The sequence below is a fragment of the Phyllobates terribilis genome, unplaced genomic scaffold (genome assembly GCF_046119375.1).
Source record: "Phyllobates terribilis strain yellow unplaced genomic scaffold, ASM4611937v1 Scaffold_4__5_contigs__length_816908805, whole genome shotgun sequence".
Lineage (NCBI taxonomy): Eukaryota > Metazoa > Chordata > Amphibia > Anura > Dendrobatidae > Phyllobates > Phyllobates terribilis.
Genome location: NW_027362764.1, coordinates 44407504 through 44429098, shown reverse-complemented (window position 1 = coordinate 44429098; position 21595 = coordinate 44407504). Strand labels below are relative to the sequence as shown.

The 21595-nt window shown below is 44.7% G+C and overlaps 1 protein-coding gene across 9 annotated transcripts in view; it reads left to right on the top strand.

The window, feature by feature from the left end:
* The window catches only part of PHF14 (PHD finger protein 14), a 276270-nt gene that overhangs the window by 144631 nt on the left and 110044 nt on the right, over positions 1-21595 (top strand). For all 9 annotated transcript variants that reach the window (XR_012320018.1, XR_012320019.1, XM_073677292.1 and 6 more), the window contains one exon: positions 18228-18345. Coding sequence is in view for 7 of the 9 variants with exons in the window: in XM_073677292.1 (XP_073533393.1) it covers positions 18228-18345 (118 nt within the window). In the remaining 2 variants the exon portion in view is untranslated. The remainder of the gene's footprint in view (positions 1-18227; positions 18346-21595) is intronic.

Here is a 21595-nt window from a genome sequence, read left to right as displayed (position 1 = left end):
GCAAATAATATCAGCTGGTTCATCTGATTACCTATAAAAAGGTGTCTTATTACCAAGGTGCCGCACAAGAAACATGATTGGTAAAACCAGTGAGCTGTCTCAAGACCTTCACAACCTTATTGTTGCAAAACATACTGATGGCATTGGTCACAGAAGAATTTCTAAACTACTGAAGGCTCCAATGAGCACTGTTGGGACCATAATTCGGAAGTAGAAAGAACATAATTTCACCATAAACCGGAGACGACCAGGTGCTTCCCGCAAGATTTCAGACAGAAGAGTGAAAAGAATTATCAGAAGAATTGTCCAAGAGCCAAGGAACAACTGTGGAGAGCTACAGAAAGACCTGGAATCAGCAGGTACAATTGTTTCAAAGAAAACCATAAATAATGCATTCAGCCTCCATGGCCTGTATGTACGCTGACCACGCAAGACTCCATTACTGAACAAAAATCATGTTCAAGAGCGTTTAAAGTTTGCTCAACAACATTTAAACAAAAATGTGAAATACTGGGAGAATGTAATCTGGACAGATGAGACCAATATTGAACTCTTTGCCATAATACACACTATGTTTGGAGGCCAAAAGGCACTTAATATCACCCCAAAACACAAGACCAACATTGAAGTTTGAAGGTGGGAATATCGTGGTGTGGGGCTGTTTTTCACCATACGACATTAACAAATGTCATATAATTGAAGGAAGGATGAAAGAACAAATGTACCAGGACATTCTTGATAAAAAATCTGCTGCCATCTACCAGGTTGATGAAGATGAAACAAGGATGGACATTGTACACAGCCAAGGAAATGCTTAATTGGTTTCAGAGAGAGAAAATAAAGTTACTAGAATGGCCGAGCCAATCACATGACCTGAATCCAATAGAAAATTTATGGAAAGAACTAAAGTTCAGAGTTCATAGAAGGAGCCACGGAATCTTAAGGATATGAAGAATGTTTGTGTGGAAGAATGGCCCAAAATCACACCTGAGCAATGCCTGCGACTAGTTTCTCCATACAAGAGGCGTCTTGAAGATGCCATCAACAACAAAGGCTTTTTTGCAAAGCAGGGCTGTGGAGTCGGAAAGCCAAACCACCGATTCCAACTCCTCAATTTCCCTGACTTCCGACTCCCAACTCCGCGACAATGACTCCATGAGTCCACAGCCCGGCCTCACTACTGAGCATGTGCAGCACAGATTCATCTCCGCTAAAAGCCGAGATCCTTAGATCAGGGACAGAACAGACATTTATAGGACATTTCATAGCTTTCCCAAATTCTTATGAAGACATTTACAGCACATCCTGCATTGAACTACTGAACCTAATCTATTATATATTTTAGGAGTCAGTCCATTTTATACCGACTCTTCGACTCCACAGCCCTGTACAAAGTATTAATTAAATTTCAGTGTTCAATACTTTTTACCTGTGTCATTTCTCGCTATTACACATCATTTATGGACATCTATGGTTTGATTTCTTTGTATGTGTGGATTGGATGGTTTAACTGGTAGGAATTTCATGTCAATGGCACCTTTAGAAATATACTTACATAGAAAATTGGTGATGTGAATATTTATTTCACCCACTGTGAACCCCCGTCAGAGGCGTCTGTGACAGTTTTTTTCTGCTCATTCCATAAAGAACAGATGAATGCTTGGCCGCCGATCCGAGTATTTGTGTGAATTGGAGGAGGGCGTCAAAAGAAACGTTTCGGGGACAGATTTCTAAGGTATACGTGCAACTTAAAAAAAACAACCAAGTCTCTACAGTAAAAAGGACATCTACAATGTAGCTGGTTGTAGAGTGTGTGCTGAGCCATTGTGGGAGTGTCTGTCAGCAAAGCGTTGACAGATTCCAGGTTGATATCAGCAGAATTTGAAACACTGCTGTGAAGGACACTGGAAAAGACTTAATGTACAAAGTACCAACTTTATCAAAAGCGATAATGCAGTCTAAGGAAGTAAAGTTGTCCTGGAGGCCTGTTTTATCCAGGTAAATCAGAATAAAGCCGATCATGAATCTTCCCTTCCCGCATCTCCCTCTCCCCACCTCCATCCAGTTAGCAAGAATGTAATTGATTAGTTTGCTACTTAGAATGACAAAGCTCTCCATTTTCTTGTTCAGTTTCCCCGCACTCATCAAGAATGTTTGATATGTGCATTGTTAGAAAATAGCGGATAAATGCCTTGTCAGACTTGTCCTAATAAATAATGTCTCTTTCTCCGGTTTGTCTGGCAATTGATGACTCTCTGTACTTGAATCCACTGGAAAGTGACAGGAGCCTGCGAGAGTCAAAAGCAATGTGTTCCTTTGTTATCCTTGGATGGAAATAGCAACCTCTCTTTATCAGCCGTACGCCGTGATTTCCCGCAGTGGTTTTCATGGCTGCGTTATATTAAAGATGTTATTCAAAATCACATTTAATCAAGAGCAATAAACGCGGGGAACACAAAGTCATAATATTAATCGCTAGCTAAATGTGCCTTATCTCCGCTGAATCTACACCAGACGACTTGTCAAGACGCTTTTGTGGAAATGTACATTATTTATGAAATCTATATATGTATAGTGTTCCCAAATTTCAGTGAGGAAGAGAAGGGCCGTTGCTTTAGAGTGATAATTTTTCTTCCAAAATGTTTGATAATGAGCAATACAGGTCATCAGAATAATGTGCACAATTAATGTACAAGAATATAACTACTATAATACTGCCCCTATGTAAAAGAATATAACTACTATAGTAGTGCCCCTATGTAGAAGAATATAACTACTATAATACTGCCCCTATGTACAAGAATATAACTACTATAATACTGCTCCTATGTACAAGAATATAACTACTATAATACTGCTCCTATGTACAAGAATATAACTACTATAATACTGCCCCTATGTACAAGAATATAACTACTATAATACTGCTCCTATGTACACGAATATAACTACTATAATACTGCTCCTATGTACAAGAATATAACTACTATAATACTGCCCCTATGTACAAGAATATAACTACTATAATACTGCCCCTATATACAAGAATATAACTACTATAGTACTGCCCCTATGTACAAGAATATAGCTACTATAATACTGCCCCTATATACAAGAATATAACTACTATAATACTGCCCCCTATGTACAAGAATATAACTACTATAATACTGCCCCTATGTACAAGAATATAGCTACTATAATACTGCCCCTATATACAAGAATATAACTACTATAATACTGCCCCCTATGTACAAGAATATAACTACTATAATACTGCCCCTATATACAAGAATATAACTACTATAATACTGCCCCCTATGTACAAGAATATAACTACTATAATACTGCCCCTATGTACAAGAATATAGCTACTATAATACTGCCCCTATATACAAGAATATAACTACTATAATACTGCCCCTATATACAAGAATATAACTACTATAGTACTGCCCCTATGTACAAGAATATAGCTACTATAATACTGCCCCTATATACAAGAATATAACTACTATAATACTGCCCCTTATGTACAAGAATATAACTACTGTAGTACTGCCCCTATGTACAAGAATATAGCTACTATAATACTGCCCCTATATACAAGAATATAACTACTATAATACTGCCCCCTATGTACAAGAATATAACTACTATAATACTGCCCCTATGTAAAAGAATATAACTACTATAGTACTGCCCCTATGTACAAGAATATAACTACTATAATACTGCTCCTATGTACAAGAATATAACTACTATAATACTGCCCCTTATGTACAAGAATATAACTACTATAATACTGCCCCTATGTACAAGAATATAACTACTATAATACTGCTCCTATGTACAAGAATATAACTACTATAATACTGCCCATTTGTAAAATAATATAACTACTATAGTACTGCCCCTATGTCCAAGAATATAACTACTATAATACTGCCCACTATGTAAAAGAATAACTACTATAATACTGCCCCTTATCTACAAGAATATAACTACTATAATACTGCCCCTATGTACAAGAATATAACTACTATAATACTGCCCCTTATGTACAAGAATATAACTACTATAATACTGCCCCTATGTAAAAGAATATAACTACTATAGTACTGCCCCTATGTACAAGAATATAGCTACTATAATACTGCCCCTATATACAAGAATATAACTACTATAATACTGTCCCCTATGTACAAGAATATAACTACTATAATACTGCTCCTATGTACAAGAATATAACTACTATAATACTGCCCCTTATGTACAAGAATATAACTACTATAATACTGCCCCTTATGTACAAGAATATAACTACTATAATACTGCTCCTATGTACAAGAATATAACTACTATAATACTGCTCCTATGTACAAGAATATAACTACTATAATACTGCTCCTATGTACAAGAATATAACTATTATAATACTGCCCCTATGTACAAGAATATAAATACTATAATACTGCTCCTATGTACAAGAATATAACTACTATAATACTGCTCCTATGTACAAGAATATAACTACTATAATACTGCCCCCTATGTACAGGAATATAACTACTATAATACTGCCCCTATGTACAAGAATATAACTACTATAATACTGCTCCTTTGTACAGGAATATAACTACTATAATACTGCTCCTATGTACAGGAATATAACTACTATAATACTGCCCCTATGTACAAGAATATAACTACTATAATACTGCTCCTATGTACAGGAATATAACTACTATAATACTGCCTCCTATGTACAGGAATATAACTACCATAATACTGCCTCCTATGTACAAGAATATAACTACTATAATACTGCAACCTATGTACAAGAATATAACTACTATAATACTGCTCCCTATGTACAAGAATATAACTTCTATAATACTACCCCCTATGTCCAAGAATATAACTACTATAATACTGCTCCTATGTACAAGAATATAACTACTATAATACTGCCCCCTATGTACAGGAATATAACTACTATAATACTACCCCCTATGTACAAGAATATAACTACTATAATACTACCCCCTATGTACAAGAATATAACTACTATAATACTGCTCCCTATGTACAAGAATATAACTACTATAATACTGCTTCTATGTACAAGAATATAACTACTATAATACTGCCCCTATGTACAATAATATAACTACTATAATACTGCCCCTATGTACAAGAATATAACTACTATAATACTGCCACTATGTACAAGAATATAACTACTATAATACTGCCACTATGTACAAGAATATAACTACTATAATACTGCCCCTATGTACAAGAATATAACTACTATAATACTGCCCCCTATGTACAACAATATAACTACTATAATACTGCCCCCTATGTACAAGAATATAACTACTATAATACTGCCCCTATGTATAAGAATATAACTATTATAAAAGTTTTTCTCGTTGTTTCCGTCTATATACTTTCCTATAGTATTGTGTCTCATTAATTAGATGCTAATGTATAATATATACAGAGTTGCTTTCTGACTTTCGTCCAGAGCAGATGGTAATGATGTCATCGGTGTGAGCCGCGGCCATGTGTCTGTTCTGGGGGTATGAATCATTAGGATAATTAGAGGCTGGGGCAGCTGAGGTGATGTAGTGTTGGTCTCCTTTTGCTTCATTGATCTCTTGTATCTTTGTCTTTTCCTTCCTCCTCCGCCTCCTCATTAAGGATACATTCGCTTAATGTTCTGTAAATGTCCAGACTGCTTACAGGAGGGGATGAAACTGCAGCCTTCTCTTACAAGAGCCTCACAATTGCCCGGGACTAGATCTTGCGCTTTTTCCCAGACCCCACTTGCAGTCAAATAATTTTGATCATTGACCGTCATTATGTAAGAAGTGAAATGTATAGATCGTAAACTACAACACCTATCATGCACTGATACATTGTATCAAATCAGAGAGATTGTTCTGCTGTGGTATCTCGCTCATAATGGATGCCGCAGGCTGGATACATTTGTAGCAAACCCTCACCTGTGAGAACTTTATTTTTACGTCTCTATGTTTTCAGATTCTGAATATCAATCACAATGTTTCCATTCACTGTAATTAATTCATTTTTATCAGTTAATAAAATGCAGAGTGAATGAACAAAAGAGAAACCTAAATCCGATCAATGTTTGGTGGCCGTCAGTTCTTTTGGTCGCACAGTTTCTGTAGGAACTCGGCTGGAGTTTGTTCCAAACTCCTTGGATCCAGATCTCTGGATTTCGGCTTCTTCAAATCTTTCTGTCTTTATTTAATCCCTGACAGACTGGATGATGTTGATATCAGCACTTTGGTGGGGCCGGATCATCATTACACTGAAGATGGTTCTGAATTTGATAGGTTTTTGCTATGTAATTTAAGAGCAACATGATGTAGAGGCAGAGACCCTGATTCCAACGATATGTCTCTTACTGGGCAGTACTGTATGTTGCTGTTTCAATAAAATCAGTGTTTTATTACCAGGAGATTCACTACAGGACTAGATGTCTCGTGTCATGTAGTCGTCCTGCTCTGTGTAACCTCACCCCCACCAGAGATTATCAGCTTTCTGTCAATATACAATGTACACAGATAGTAGCCAATCAGTGTTGTGGGCGGGGTTATACAGGGTTCAGCATTCTGAGCTCTTCTAGATCTGTAGCAGAGAAAACATTGATTGTATAAAAATGACAGCAAGCAGCCCAGTAAGTGATACATTGCTGGAGTCTGTGTCTTTACCCCTACGTCATACTGCTCTCAGAATACATAGCAAAAACCTAGTGACACTGGCTATATGTTTGGGGTTGTTGTCCTGCTGCAGAATAAATTTGGAGCCAAGCAGACCCCTCCCTGATGATGATGCATGATGGATAAGTATAATCTCTCCCAATGCACAGCCTCAAGTGACATAAGTGACATCAGAAGGGGATACAGGATCTTTTCTTCTTGTTATCCCCCTTTTTTTTACCAATCCCAACCTGTCGCTGTCATCTCTTTTCCTGTACAGTCTCCAGGGATATCAGAAGTAAATACCTTAACTTTTCTCCATGTTATCTCTCCTCTAACCAATCATAGTATTTCAACATCATCTCTTCCGCTAAACAGTCTCCACAGATATCAGAAAGCGATACAGGAACTTTTCTTCTTGTTATCCCCCTTCCTACTATTTACAGCCTGTTGCCATCATCTCTTCCCCTGTACAGTCTCCAGGGATATGAGAAGGGGATACAGGAACTTTTCTTCTGGTTATCCCCCTTCCTACTATTTACAGCCTGTCGCCGTCACCTCTTCCCCTGTACAGTCTACAGAGATATCAGAAAGGGATACAGGAAATTTTCTTCTGGTTATCCCCCTTCCTACTATTTACAGCCTGTTGCCATCATCTCTTCCCCTGTACAGTCTCCAGGGATATGAGAAGGGGATGCAGGAACTTTTCTTCTTGTTATCCCCCTTCCTACAATTTACAGCCTGTCGCCATCATCTCTTTCCCTGTACAGTCTCCAGGGATATGAGAAGGGGATACAGGAACTTTTCTTCTTGTTATCCCCCTTCCTACTAATTACAGCCTGTCGCCGTCATCTCTTCCCCTTTACTGTCTCCTATGACATCAGATGGGAAAATGGGGACTTTTCTTCATGTTATCCCCCTTCTTACCTGTGACAAACCTATTACTGTGTTCCTCACCCAGTGACCCTCTTCTTAGTTATCATGCTTTTTAAGTGACTGCCCTTCTGTTTCTTCCATCTACTAACCTACTTAAACCTTACATTTCCTCCTATTGGATCATCTGATTTTCACGATTCCTTCAAACTATAATTATTTGAATTACAAATATAAAAATATAATCTCGACCCTTCTCGGTGAATCCTTCATCTGCTCTCCTAGAAGGAGCAGCAGCCGTCTGATCCTCATGCCTCACGTTGTGTTCTTGGCTCTGCAGCAGCGTTGTCCATGCTCATGGTGTCGTGAGGCCCCTGATGTGCACGTTTAGCCTTCTGCAGACTCGCTGATAAGATCCTCCACTGTAATGAAATTGGATGGACTTGGGAAGCGCGGTAAATAAAATGAGCTTCCCCCTTCCTTGTCTCAGTCATTATCTTGTTTATCTCATTTGCATTGTACAATTAGGATCAACTGTATCGATCAAGAACTAACTCATTCTGAGCGGAAAATTACATGACATTGGGTCTCGGGGCGACGTGTTTTCTTGTTGGCGAGCGCTCAGATGCCGTTTATTTCTTCATTACTAATGGTTTTGTTTTGAACCTTTTTTAAGTGGTTTATCAGTATAAATATTTCTATCATTTTTTTTGTAACTTGCATATTGAAAAATTTTCCCATAACGTTTTTATTTTCCAGTAAAAATCCTTAAAGGGGTTTTTGAGGCTTACAATATTCATGTAAGTCATCAAGATCAGACTGTGAAGGTCCTGTGGAGGTCAAGATATGTGGAGGTCCAGCACCTCCACAGATCAGCTGTTGTCAGCTCCAGTGATGGACAGACAACAGCCCCCTCTAGAGGGTATGCTCTAGAGGGGGCGTGTAGGAAGCACATACGCTAGTGGAAGCGTATGCTCTAGAGGGAGGTGTGTAGGGAGCGTATGCTCTAGAGGGAGGCGTGTAGGGAGCGTATGCGCTAGAGGGAGGCGTGTAGGGAGCACGTGCTCTAGAGGGAGGCTTGTAGGGAGCTCATGCTCTAGAGGGAGGCTTGTAAGGGAGCTCATGATCTAGATGGGGCGTGTAGGGAGCACACTCTCTAGAGGGGGCATGTAGGAAGCACATACTCTAGAGGGAGCGTATGCTCTAGAGGGAGGCGTGTAGGAAGCACATACTCTAGAGGGAGCGTATGCTCTAGAGGGGGCGTGTAGGAAGCACATGCTCTAGAGGGAGGCGTGTAGGGAGCACATGCTCTAGGGGGAGGCGTGTAGGGAGCTCATGCTCTAGAGGGAGGCGTGTAGGGAGCTCATGCTCTAGAGGGAGGCGTGTAGGGAGCTCATGCTCTAGAGGGAGGCGTGTAGGGAGCACATGCTCTAGATGGGGCGTGTAGGGAGCATGTGCTCTAGAGGGAGGTGTGTAGGGAGCTCATGCTCTAGATGGGGCGTGTAGGGAGCGCGTGCTCTAGAGGAAGCACGTGCTCTAGATGGGGCGTGTAGGGAGCACGTGCTCTAGAGGGAGGCGTGTAGGGAGCTCATGCTCTAGATGGGGCGTGTAGGGAGCTCGTGCTCTAGAGGGGGCGTGTAGGGAGCACGTGCTCTAGAGGGGGCGTGTAGGGAGCACGTGCTCTAGAGGGAGGCTTGTAGGGAGCTCATGCTCTAGAGGGAGGCTTGTAAGGGAGCTCATGATCTAGATGGGGCGTGTAGGGAGCACACTCTCTAGAGGAGGCATGTAGGAAGCACATACTCTAGAGGGAGCGTATGCTCTAGAGGGAGGCGTGTAGGGAGCTCATGCTCTAGAGGGAGGCGTGTAGGGAGCACATGCTCTAGAGGGAGGCGTGTAGGGAGCACATGCTCTAGAGGGAGGCGTGTAGGGAGCTCATGCTCTAGAGGGAGGCGTGTAGGGAGCTCATGCTCTAGAGGGAGGCGTGTAGGGAGCACATGCTCTAGATGGGGCGTGTAGGGAGCATGTGCTCTAGAGGGAGGTGTGTAGGGAGCTCATGCTCTAGATGGGGCGTGTAGGGAGCGCGTGCTCTAGAGGAAGCACGTGCTCTAGATGGGGCGTGTAGGGAGCACGTGCTCTAGAGGGAGGCGTGTAGGGAGCTCATGCTCTAGATGGGGCGTGTAGGGAGCTCGTGCTCTAGAGGGGGCGTGTAGGGAGCACGTGCTCTAGAGGGGGCGTGTAGGGAGCACGTGCTCTAGAGGGAGGCTTGTAGGGAGCTCATGCTCTAGAGGGAGGCTTGTAAGGGAGCTCATGATCTAGATGGGGCGTGTAGGGAGCACACTCTCTAGAGGGGGCATGTAGGAAGCACATACTCTAGAGGGAGCGTATGCTCTAGAGGGAGGCGTGTAGGAAGCACATACTCTAGAGGGGGCGTGTAGGAAGCACATGCTCTAGAGGGAGGCGTGTAGGGAGCTCATGCTCTAGAGGGAGGCGTGTAGGGAGCACATGCTCTAGAGGGAGGCGTGTAGGGAGCACATGCTCTAGAGGGAGGCGTGTAGGGAGCTCATGCTCTAGAGGGAGGTGTGTAGGGAGCTCATGCTCTAGAGGGAGGCGTGTAGGGAGCACATGCTCTAGATGGGGCGTGTAGGGAGCACGTGCTCTAGAGGGAGGCTTGTAGGGAGCTCATGCTCTAGAGGGAGGCTTGTAAGGGAGCTCATGATCTAGATGGGGCGTGTAGGGAGCACACTCTCTAGAGGGGGCATGTAGGAAGCACATACTCTAGAGGGAGCGTATGCTCTAGAGGGAGGCGTGTAGGAAGCACATACTCTAGAGGGAGCGTATGCTCTAGAGGGGGCGTGTAGGAAGCACATGCTCTAGAGGGAGGCGTGTAGGGAGCTCATGCTCTAGAGGGAGGCGTGTAGGGAGCACATGCTCTAGAGGGAGGCGTGTAGGGAGCTCATGCTCTAGAGGGAGGTGTGTAGGGAGCTCATGCTCTAGAGGGAGGCGTGTAGGGAGCACATGCTCTAGATGGGGCGTGTAGGGAGCATGTGCTCTAGAGGGAGGTGTGTAGGGAGCTCATGCTCTAGATGGGGCGTGTAGGGAGCACGTGCTCTAGAGGGAGGCGTGTAGGGAGCTCATGCTCTAGATGGGGCGTGTAGGGAGCATGTGCTCTAGAGGGGGCGTGTAGGGAGCACGTGCTCTAGAGGGGGCGTGTAGGGAGCACGTGCTCTAGAGGGAGGCGTGTAGGGAGCTCATGCTCTAGATGGGGCGTGTAGGGAGCATGTGCTCTAGAGGGGGCGTGTAGGGAGCACGTGCTCTAGAGGGGGCGTGTAGGGAGCACGTGCTCTAGAGGGAGGCTTGTAGGGAGCTCATGCTCTAGAGGGAGGCTTGTAAGGGAGCTCATGATCTAGATGGGGCGTGTAGGGAGCACACTCTCTAGAGGGGGCATGTAGGAAGCACATACTCTAGAGGGAGCGTATGCTCTAGAGGGAGGCGTGTAGGAAGCACATACTCTAGAGGGAGCGTATGCTCTAGAGGGGGCGTGTAGGAAGCACATGCTCTAGAGGGAGGCGTGTAGGGAGCTCATGCTCTAGAGGGAGGCGTGTAGGGAGCACATGCTCTAGAGGGAGGCGTGTAGGGAGCTCATGCTCTAGAGGGAGGTGTGTAGGGAGCTCATGCTCTAGAGGGAGGCGTGTAGGGAGCACATGCTCTAGATGGGGCGTGTAGGGAGCACGTGCTCTAGAGGGGGCGTGTAGGGAGCACGTGCTCTAGAGGGAGGCTTGTAGGGAGCACGTGCTCTTGTCTTGTGCAGAGGAGGAGCAGAACAAAGGTTGGCTTTTTCTACAACCATTGCCATCCTTCACCACCAGCAATTCTCCGGACTGCACAAGTAGGACTACGGGGACATGAGACCCTCGCACCTATGTAATTGCTTCTCTTGGTAAATCTCATTATTAAAGTCCCGTGCTCGTTTAATTGCTGTCAGTAATAGTGCTGTCTGTAAGGATCTGAGCAGAAAAGCTTTCTCCCCGGCTTCATGGATTACAGTAGAGCATCACTCCAGCTTTATTAATAGGCGCGGAGAGGTGATGTGTGCGGCATAAAAATCCTGCAGTGTAATGAGAGAAGAATGGCCACATATATTTCCAGCAGAATGACCTTTCTAAAGCTCATTGTAGAATATTGAAATATATAACAGCTCACTTGTCCTTTCCCGGTGGCAGGATATTGCTTCAGTCTTTTCTTCTATGTTTCCACCGCCTCTTTATAATTAGGGCTTGTTTGCTGTCATGTCTCATGTCTTAAAACCAGCAGCAAATATCTCCCAATATCTAATATGCTCCAATCACCTGCAGAGCTGCATTCAAAATGCAGTCAGCAGACACAGATTTTAGCTGGTGGTGTAGAAACTGGTGCATCTCATTGTGAGTGATGTATTTTTTTGGGGTGGTCACTCTTATTTTTCCAGCCATGCAATATTGCAAAATTCTAGCAAAACCGTCAACAGGCTGCAATCCACATCACAACCTCTGGGAGGCCACTTATAGCATAAACATCTCCTAACAGGGTATCTCTTTTTGAGAGCCTGCCAAGATTTTCTGTAACAGGTTTTCAGTTCCACCACATACTATGAATACTGCCCAACTGAAAGCCCCCTAGAAGACCACCTTCAAGTGCAAATTTGAGGTATTGCTTAATATGAAGCAGGGTTAGATTTTTCATTTGTGATTGAGGCATCATCCTAACCTCACAGCAACATGATCCCCCACCCTTTTTATTTCTTTGTAAATCTTTAAACGCATCAGTAATAAAAAAAATTGTAAAAAAAGGGAGGAGGGGGATGCGACTGCAGCTTCTTTCTCCAGGTTTCTGAGATTGAATGCAGAAAGCATACTGAGGAATCATGGTATGGGCAGCAGGAAAGGACACTCATGTTAGGGCAAACATCACACTATCACACTATTCTGATGGTAGAGTCACTACCTGCAGCCTCTTTCTACCTGTCTCTGTGAGAATGCTGCGAGAGAGAGAAGAAGACATCTGTGCAGCATTACTGTTGGTATAAACAGGACACTCAAGTGAGGTCATGCATCACCCTGGTCAGAGTGTGCCTTCATATTGTATACAACTACATATGTTCACTAATGCTAATAGAAAAATAGGTCGGTGGGTATCCACCTGCAGCTTCTCTTTCCCTGGTTGGTATCCACCTGCAGCTTCTCTTTCCCTGGTTGGTATCCACCTGCAGCTTCTCTTTCCCTGGTTGGTATCCACCTGCAGCTTCTCTTTCCCTGGTTGGTATCCACCTGCAGCTTCTCTTTCCCTGGTTGGTATCCACCTGCAGCTTCTCTTTCCCTGGTTGGTATCCACCTGCAGCTTCTCTTTCCCTGGTTGGTATCCACCTGCAGCTTCTCTTTCCCTGGTTGGTATCCACCTGCAGCTTCTCTTTCCCTGGTTGGTATCCACCTGCAGCTTCTCTTTCCCTGATTGATATCCACCTGCAGCCTCTCTTTCCCTGGTTGGTATCCACCTGCAGCTTCTCTTTCCCTGGTTGGTATCCACCTGCAGCTTCTCTTTCCCTGGTTGGTATCCACCTGCAGCTTCTCTTTCCCTGGTTGGTATCCACCTGCACCTTCTCTTTCCCTGGTTGGTATCCACCTGCAGCTTCTCTTTCCCTGGTTGGTATCCACCTGCAGCTTGTCTTTCCCTGGTTGGTATCCACCTGCAGCTTCTCTTTCCCTGGTTGGTATCCACCTGCAGCTTCTCTTTCCCTGGTTGGTATCCACCTGCAGCTTCTCTTTCCCTGGTTGGTATCCACCTGCAGCTACTCTTTCCCTGGTTGGTATCCACCTGCAGCTTGTCTTTCCCTGGTTGGTATCCACCTGCAGCTTCTCTTTTTCTTTTTGCCTGAGACTCCATGCTGACATGCTGAGAGAGCGAGTAGAAAGTCATCTTTTTGGCATTATCAGTGGTATGGACAGCAGGAAAGGACACTGATATAAGGGCAAACATAACACTAAAAAGTTCCTGCCTCCATATAGTACACAGGAACATGTCTGCATTAATAGTAATAGAGAGAAAGAGAAGCTGTAGCTGCCTTTCTTCTCCCTTTGTGTCTGAGACTGGATTCTGTGAGGGAGGGAGAGGACATGTTTGGCATTGATGGTGGTTTCAGCAGCAGGAAAGGACACTGAGTAAGGGCAAACATCACACTGGGGGTCTACTTACATATAGTGTGAATTTACAAGTCTGCACTAATAGATAAGGAGGGGGATGAAGCTGCAGATTTTCTTTCTCCCTGTATGTGAGAGAGAGTGGAAATAAATCTTTTAACTTTATGGTCGGTCGGAGAGCAGGAAAGGATGTGCGAGTAAAGCCCCAGTCACACTAAGCGAGATCGCTGCTGAGTGACAAGTTTTGTGACGCAACAGCGACCTCAGCAGCGATCTCACTACGTTTGACACGTAGCAGCGACCAGGCCCCTGCTGTGAGATCCCTGGTCGTGTCGAAATGGCCTGGATCATGTTTTGATCGTTGAGGCCCCGCTGGGTAGCATGCATCAGTGTGTTTGACTCCTTACCAACGACCTCGTTGGCGACTCAGAACTGAGAAGTCGTCCCTCATCGAGGTCTGAATCGTCAGAGTAGCTGCTATGTGACAGGGTCCCAACGACCGCCGACATCGTTATACAGGTCGCTACGGGTCGCCATATCGTTGCTGAGTCGTTGGGAAGATCTGACTGTTTGACATCTCACCAGCGACCACATAGCGACGCAGCAACGATCCCTGACAGGTCGTATCGTTGTCTGGGTCGCTGTAGTGTCGCTAAGTGTGACGGGGCCTTTAGGTCAGGTATTGCTCTAGACAGATCCTGCCTTCATAGAGCATTACCTCCATACAGTATACACTTACATGTCTGCACTAACAAAGAGTGGAGGGGTCTGCAGCTGCCGCTTTTTCTTTCTGTGTCTGAGACTGATAGAGAGGGAGCTCTCACTAGTTTTGCACTGTACGATGTATGCGGCACGCCTGCAGCTTCTCTTACTCTCGGGATCAGACTAGCACTATTCAGTTTGGCACTTTGGGATGTATGCGGCACGCCTGCAGCTTCTCTTACTCTCGGGATCAGACTAGCACTATTCAGTTTGGCACTTTGGGATGTATGCGGCACGCCTGCAGCTTCTCTTACTCTCGGGATCAGACTAGCGCTATTCAGTTTGGCACTTTGGGATGTATGCGGCATGCCTGCAGCTTCTCTTACTCTCGGGATCAGACTAGCACTATTCAGTTTGGCACTTTGGGATGTATGCGGCACGCCTGCAGCTTCTCTTACTCTCGGGATCAGACTAGCACTATTCAGTTTGGCACTTTGGGATGTATGCGGCACGCCTGCAGCTTCTCTTACTCTCGGGATCAGACTAGCGCTATTCAGTTTGGCACTTTGGGATGTATGCGGCACGCCTGCAGCTTCTCTTACTCTCGGGATCAGACTAGCACTATTCAGTTTGGCACTTTGGGATGTATGCGGCACGCCTGCAGCTTCTCTTACTCTCGGGATCAGACTAGCGCTATTCAGTTTGGCACTTTGGGATGTATGCGGCACGCCTGCAGCTTCTCTTACTCTCGGGATCAGACTAGCGCTATTCAGTTTGGCACTTTGGGATGTATGCGGCATGCCTGCAGCTTCTCTTTCTCTTGGGATCAGACTAGCGCTATTCAGTTTGGCACTTTGGGATGTATGCGGCACGCCTGCAGCTTCTTACTCTCGGGATCAGACTAGCGCTATTCAGTTTGGCACTTTGGGATGTATGCGGCACGCCTGCAGCTTCTCTTTCTCTCTGGATCAGACTAGCGCTATTCAGTTTGGCACTTTGGGATGTATGCGGCACGCCTGCAGCTTCTCTTTCTCTCTGGATCAGACTAGCGCTATTCAGTTTGGCACTTTAGGATGTATGCGGCACGCCTGCAGCTTCTCTTACTCTCGGGATCAGACTAGCGCTATTCAGTTTGGCACTTTAGGATGTATGCGGCACGCCTGCAGCTTCTCACTCTCGGGATCAGACTAGCGCTATTCAGTTTGGCACTTTGGGATGTATGCGGCACGCCTGCAGCTTCTCTTTCTCTTGGGATCAGACTAGCGCTATTCAGTTTGGCACTTTGGGATGTATGCGGCACGCCTGCAGCTTCTTACTCTCGGGATCAGACTAGCGCTATTCAGTTTGGCACTTTGGGATGTATGCGGCACGCCTGCAGCTTCTCTTACTCTCGGGATCAGACTAGCGCTATTCAGTTTGGCACTTTGGGATGTATGCGGCATGCCTGCAGCTTCTCTTACTCTCTGGATCAGACTAGCGCTATTCAGTTTGGCACTTTGGGATGTATGCGGCACGCCTGCAGCTTCTCTTACTCTCGGGATCAGACTAGCGCTATTCAGTTTGGCACTTCGGGATGTATGCGGCACGCCTGCAGCTTCTTACTCTCGGGATCAGACTAGCGCTATTCAGTTTGGCACTTTGGGATGTATGCGGCACGCCTGCAGCTTCTCTTTCTCTCTGGATCAGGCTAGCGTTATTCATTTTGGCACTTTGGGATGTATGCGGCACGCCTGCAGCTTCTCTTACTCTCGGGATCAGACTAGCGCTATTCAGTTTGGCACTTTAGGATGTATGCGGCATGCCTGCAGCTTCTCTTTCTCTCTGGATCAGACTAACGCTATTCAGTTTGGCACTTTGGGATGTATGCGGCACGCCTGCAGCTTCTTTTACTCTCGGGATCAGACTAGCGCTATTCAGTTTGGCACTTCGGGATGTATGCGGCACACCTGCAGCTTCTTACTCTCGGGATCAGACTAGCGCTATTCAGTTTGGCACTTTGGGATGTATGCGGCACGCCTGCAGCTTCTCTTTCTCTCTGGATCAGACTAGCGCTATTCATTTTGGCACTTTGGGATGTATGCGGCACGCCTGCAGCTTCTCTTTCTCTCTGGATCAGACTAGCGCTATTCATTTTGGCACTTTAGGATGTATGCGGCACGCCTGCAGCTTCTCTTTCTCTCTGGATCAGACTAGCGCTATTCAGTTTGGCACTTTAGGATGTATGCGGCATGCCTGCAGCTTCTCTTACTCTCGGGATCAGACTAGCGCTATTCAGTTTGGCACTTTAGGATGTATGCGGCACGCCTGCAGCTACTCTTACTCTCTGGATCAGACTAGCGCTATTCAGTTTGGCACTTTGGGATGTATGCGGCACCCCTGCAGCTTCTCTTACTCTCTGGATCAGACTAGCGCTATTCAGTTTGGCACTTTGGGATGTATGCGGCACGCCTGCAGGTTCTTACTCTCGGGATCAGACTAGCGCTATTCAGTTTGGCACTTTGGGATGTATGCGGCACGCCTGCAGCTTCTTACTCTCGGGATCAGACTAGCGCTGTTCAGTTTGGCACTTTGGGATGTATGCGGCACGCCTGCAGCTTCTTACTCTCGGGATCAGACTAGCGCTGTTCAGTTTGGCACTTTGGGATGTATGCGGCACGCCTGCAGCTTCTTACTCTCGGGATCAGACTAGCGCTATTCAGTTTGGCACTTTGGGATGTATGCGGCACGCCTGCAGCTTCTTACTCTCGGGATCAGACTAGCGCTATTCAGTTTGGCACTTTGGGATGTATGCGGCACGCCTGCAGCTTCTCTTACTCTCGGGATCAGACTAGCGCTATTCAGTTTGGCACTTTGGGATGTATGCGGCACGCCTGCAGCTTCTTACTCTCGGGATCAGACTAGCGCTATTCAGTTTGGCACTTTGGGATGTATGCGGCACGCCTGCAGCTTCTCTTACTCTCGGGATCAGACTAGCGCTATTCAGTTTGGCACTTTGGGATGTATGCGGCACGCCTGCAGCTTCTCTTACTCTCGGGATCAGACTAGCGCTATTCAGTTTGGCACTTTGGGATGTATGCGGCACGCCTGCAGCTTCTTTCTCTCGGGATCAGACTGATGCTATGTGAGAGTGGTAAGACTTTTTTTTTTTAGCTTTGTGATTGGTTTGAGCAGCAGGAATCAACACGTAAAGGGATTGTGCAGTGAAAACAAGTTATTACTTATCCGTAGGATAGGTGATAACTTGCTGATCGGTGCGGGTTCGACCTCTTGGACCAGTACCGATCAGCAGATTGGAGAATTTTTCTCTCCAGTTCAAAATGGAGCAGGGGGTCAGATGGCCAGCCACCATGCCATTTATCCTCCATGTGGCTGCCAGAAAGAGCTGAGAGCAATGGAGCTGGGGTCAGTTACTTTAGGCTGTAATGGTCGGACTCCCACCAATGGATAGGTGATGACATGTTTTTACCAATCAACCCTGTTAGGTAAAGGCAGAGCTCACGCTAGGACGAGTCTGGTAACATATAGCGTTCTTGCACGTGTGCCTAAGCAGCACATTTTTTTTTTTGGTATCTGGGTGGGTAAACTTTAACAAGAGGCAACTTATATTTATTGGCCACATCCCCTCTAAATACCCCAGTCTAATAAACAAGACCCCCGACCTCCCCAGTTCTTGCCCCACCGTGGAAGCTGCTCACTTGTGACTTTCAGAAGTGTAGCTACATCCGTGTCTTTGCTCCTCTTGCAGGTGCGATGAATGTAAGCTCTGCTACCACTTTGGCTGCCTGGACCCTCCTCTGAAAAAGTCTCCAAAGCAGACGGGGTACGGATGGATCTGCCAGGAATGTGACTCTTCTTCTTCCAAAGTAAGTGCCATATGTAGAGATTGTATCAATGGACCTCGCAGACGCCACCCGTGACATTTCGGGAGACTTTGTTGCAGATGTAGACGACTTCATTGAGATTATGGGGTTTTCCGAGCCTATCACTTCCGCATCCATCAGGAGGTGAGCGACACTGCTGCCGACAGCTGCCGGCGGATATCCTGCTCTATTCCAATGAATGGGACAGGTGTCTGCTGCGTGCACGATCCAGCACTACGTCACTGGCGGCCGCCGGTGCCTTCTCAGATGTCACATCTCGCCACCAGATGCGGAAGTGAGAATCTGGATAATTCCTTAAATGGGAAAAATCTGTGACAAATCTGCAAACGATCCATACAGTGATGCAGATTTTTTTTCTTATGACAAATTTAGCCACCAACTCCCTGATGAGAATCGATCAAATCTCCATTGAGCTGGATGTATTCGGCTGATTTGTTTGACATCTGTAAATGCAAAAAAAAAAGTCAGCATTTTCCCAATATGTGAACGGAGGCTTAACGGAGTTTCTTCCTGAGCAGCAGAATCACCTTCCACAGCTTCATTCTTCATTTCAGACCATTTCTTCTGCCATTTTGATGCCTTACATTATACCTCTTTTAAGGAATTAAGGAAGAGGGTTAAGAGCTGTACATGCCGGTAACATGGATGCATCCGTTACTGTGATTAGAAACCAGTGGGGGCCGTGATTGCAGCTGACAGAGAAAAACTGGGGTAGTTTCCGGCACAACCGACTGGATAAAAAAATAGAAGTTTATTGAATCAAGTTGAAAGTCCATTACAAGGTTTTTAACTTGATTCAATAAACCGGTCTTTTTTTATCCAGTCGGTTGTGCCGGAAACGACCCTCGTTGCCTATTAGGGCAGTTGGTGTCGCTTCTTGTGTGTACTGTTACCTACGCTTCTGGAGCCTTTAGTTCGGGGCACAAGGATCAGTCCATAGACGACAGATTACTACAGGGAAAGGGACATTGTTTTTGGCCATCAGGAATATGTTTTGATGTCCATTAGCAGAGTTACGTAAAATATCCATCAGCGGCAGCAGCTTGGTGATTGTTTCTAGCTGAACTGTTATTCATTTAATAAATTGGCAAAAATAAATAATATTCCGGAGATTTTATCTCTTATCTTATTACAGAGCCGATGCCAATCACAGATGGAAATATATTTATATATATATTTTTATATATATGTATGTGTGTATATATTTATATATATTTATGTGTACTTCATATTGCTGATGCTTGAGCTGCTTCTGACGTGTGATTTTAATAATGTTCACTGATCTCTAATTCATTCTAAGCTTTCATTAAGTCATCGCTACTAAGCATAATATCTGCAAATCCATCACCGTGCTATCCACAATTGTGAATTTTACAGGAAATGATGCATTACGTTTTTGAACACCATAAATTATACATAAAAAGTAGGGTCACTGAATACACTTATATATTATATGACCCCGAGTTACATCCTGTATTATATTCCAGAGCTGCACTCACTATTCTGCTGGTGGAGTCACTGTGTACATACATTACATTACTGATCCTGTACTGATCCTGTACTGATCCTGAGTTACATCCTGTATTATACTCCAGAGCTGCACTCACTATTCTGCTGGTGCAGTCACTGTGCACATACATTACATTACTAATCCTGAGTTACATCCTGTATTATACTCCAGAGCTGCACTCACTATTCTGCTGGTGCAGTCACTGTGTACATACATTACATTACTGATCCTGTACTGATCCTGAGTTACATCCTGTATTATACTCCAGAGCTGCACTCACTATTCTGCTGGTGGAGTCACTGTGTACATACATTACATTACTGATCCTGTACTGATCCTGAGTTACATCCTGTATTATACTCCAGAGCTGCACTCACTATTCTGCTGGTGCAGTCACTGTGTACATACATTACATTACTGATCCTGTACTGATCCTGAGTTACATCATGTATTATACTCCAGAGCTGCACTCACTATTCTGCTGGTGCAGTCACTGTGTACATACATTACATTACTGATCCTGAACTGATCCTGAGTTACATCCTGTATTATACTCCAGAGCTGCACTCACTATTCTGCTGGTGCAGTCACTGTGTACATACATTACATTACTGATCCTGAGTTACCTCCTGTATTATACTCCAGAGCTGCACTCATCATTACAGGATCGCAGCCGTTTATTTCTCCCCTAGACTATAGTACAGACTGTATCAGGACCAGTAGAAGGAAAAACCTAGTTAGAAGTTACTCCACTTTCTATGTAGTTCTGCACATTGTGATGATTGGTGCAGTTTTATGAATTACAAGAGCTCTTGCTGTCTACAGCTGCCTTAAAGGGATAATATGAGCTCCATATAGCACCGCTCTTGTCTTTGCTGTTGCAGGTCCTTGTGATTCATGTCTGTGGGGCTCCGCTGAAATACCGCACTCGGCCCGTACAGCTGCTCTTGTCGGTGAAGGGAGCAGCCATCCGTTTCAGATTTTCTTTGTTTCATTCCAATTTTTGATGTCCAGATTGATCAGCTCAATCAAAGGGATTAAGTCTGAGCTGTAATACCACATGTAAGCTGTGGTCAGGTGTGGCGCTGTTTTTGTAGAAGACAGACCTGTTTTTCATACTATGTTCAGCCCTTACATTGTGTACTGCGATCCAGCAATGCCAGCGCCTCCTCTTAGAATTTCTATTAATTCTAAAAATTATGGCTTTCAAAGATTTTAAATAGAACCGGTCACTTTCTTAAAATATGTATTTTTTTTTTTAACCTGGTCTAACTGCAGCTGTTCTCCTGAATCCGGCGATGTGTTTCTTTTGTTCCTGCGCTTCTCCGTTCCTGAGATATGGCCTCTTCTTTTTTGTAGATAAATCAAGTCTTTTTAGCCAAGAGGGCATGGTTCTATTAAAAAAAAACACCCATAAAGAATTGAGGGCCACACCCACTTGGCTAAAAAGACTAGATTTAACTTATGAGTAAGAAGTAGCCATAACTCGGGAACGGAGAGGCACAAGAACAAAAGAAAAACATCGCCGGATTCAGGAGAACAAGCGGCATTTACACCAGCTTTTAAAAAGTAATTGATAAGTTTATGGTAAGTTATCTTTAAAGGAATAACTGGAAATCTGCAATAAAACAGAACTTGGAAGGATCCTACTAGTCAAATCTAACCAAAATGTAAAAGTTTATTGCTTTCTTTAATGGACAGAGGCAACGGAAGTGGCCGTCG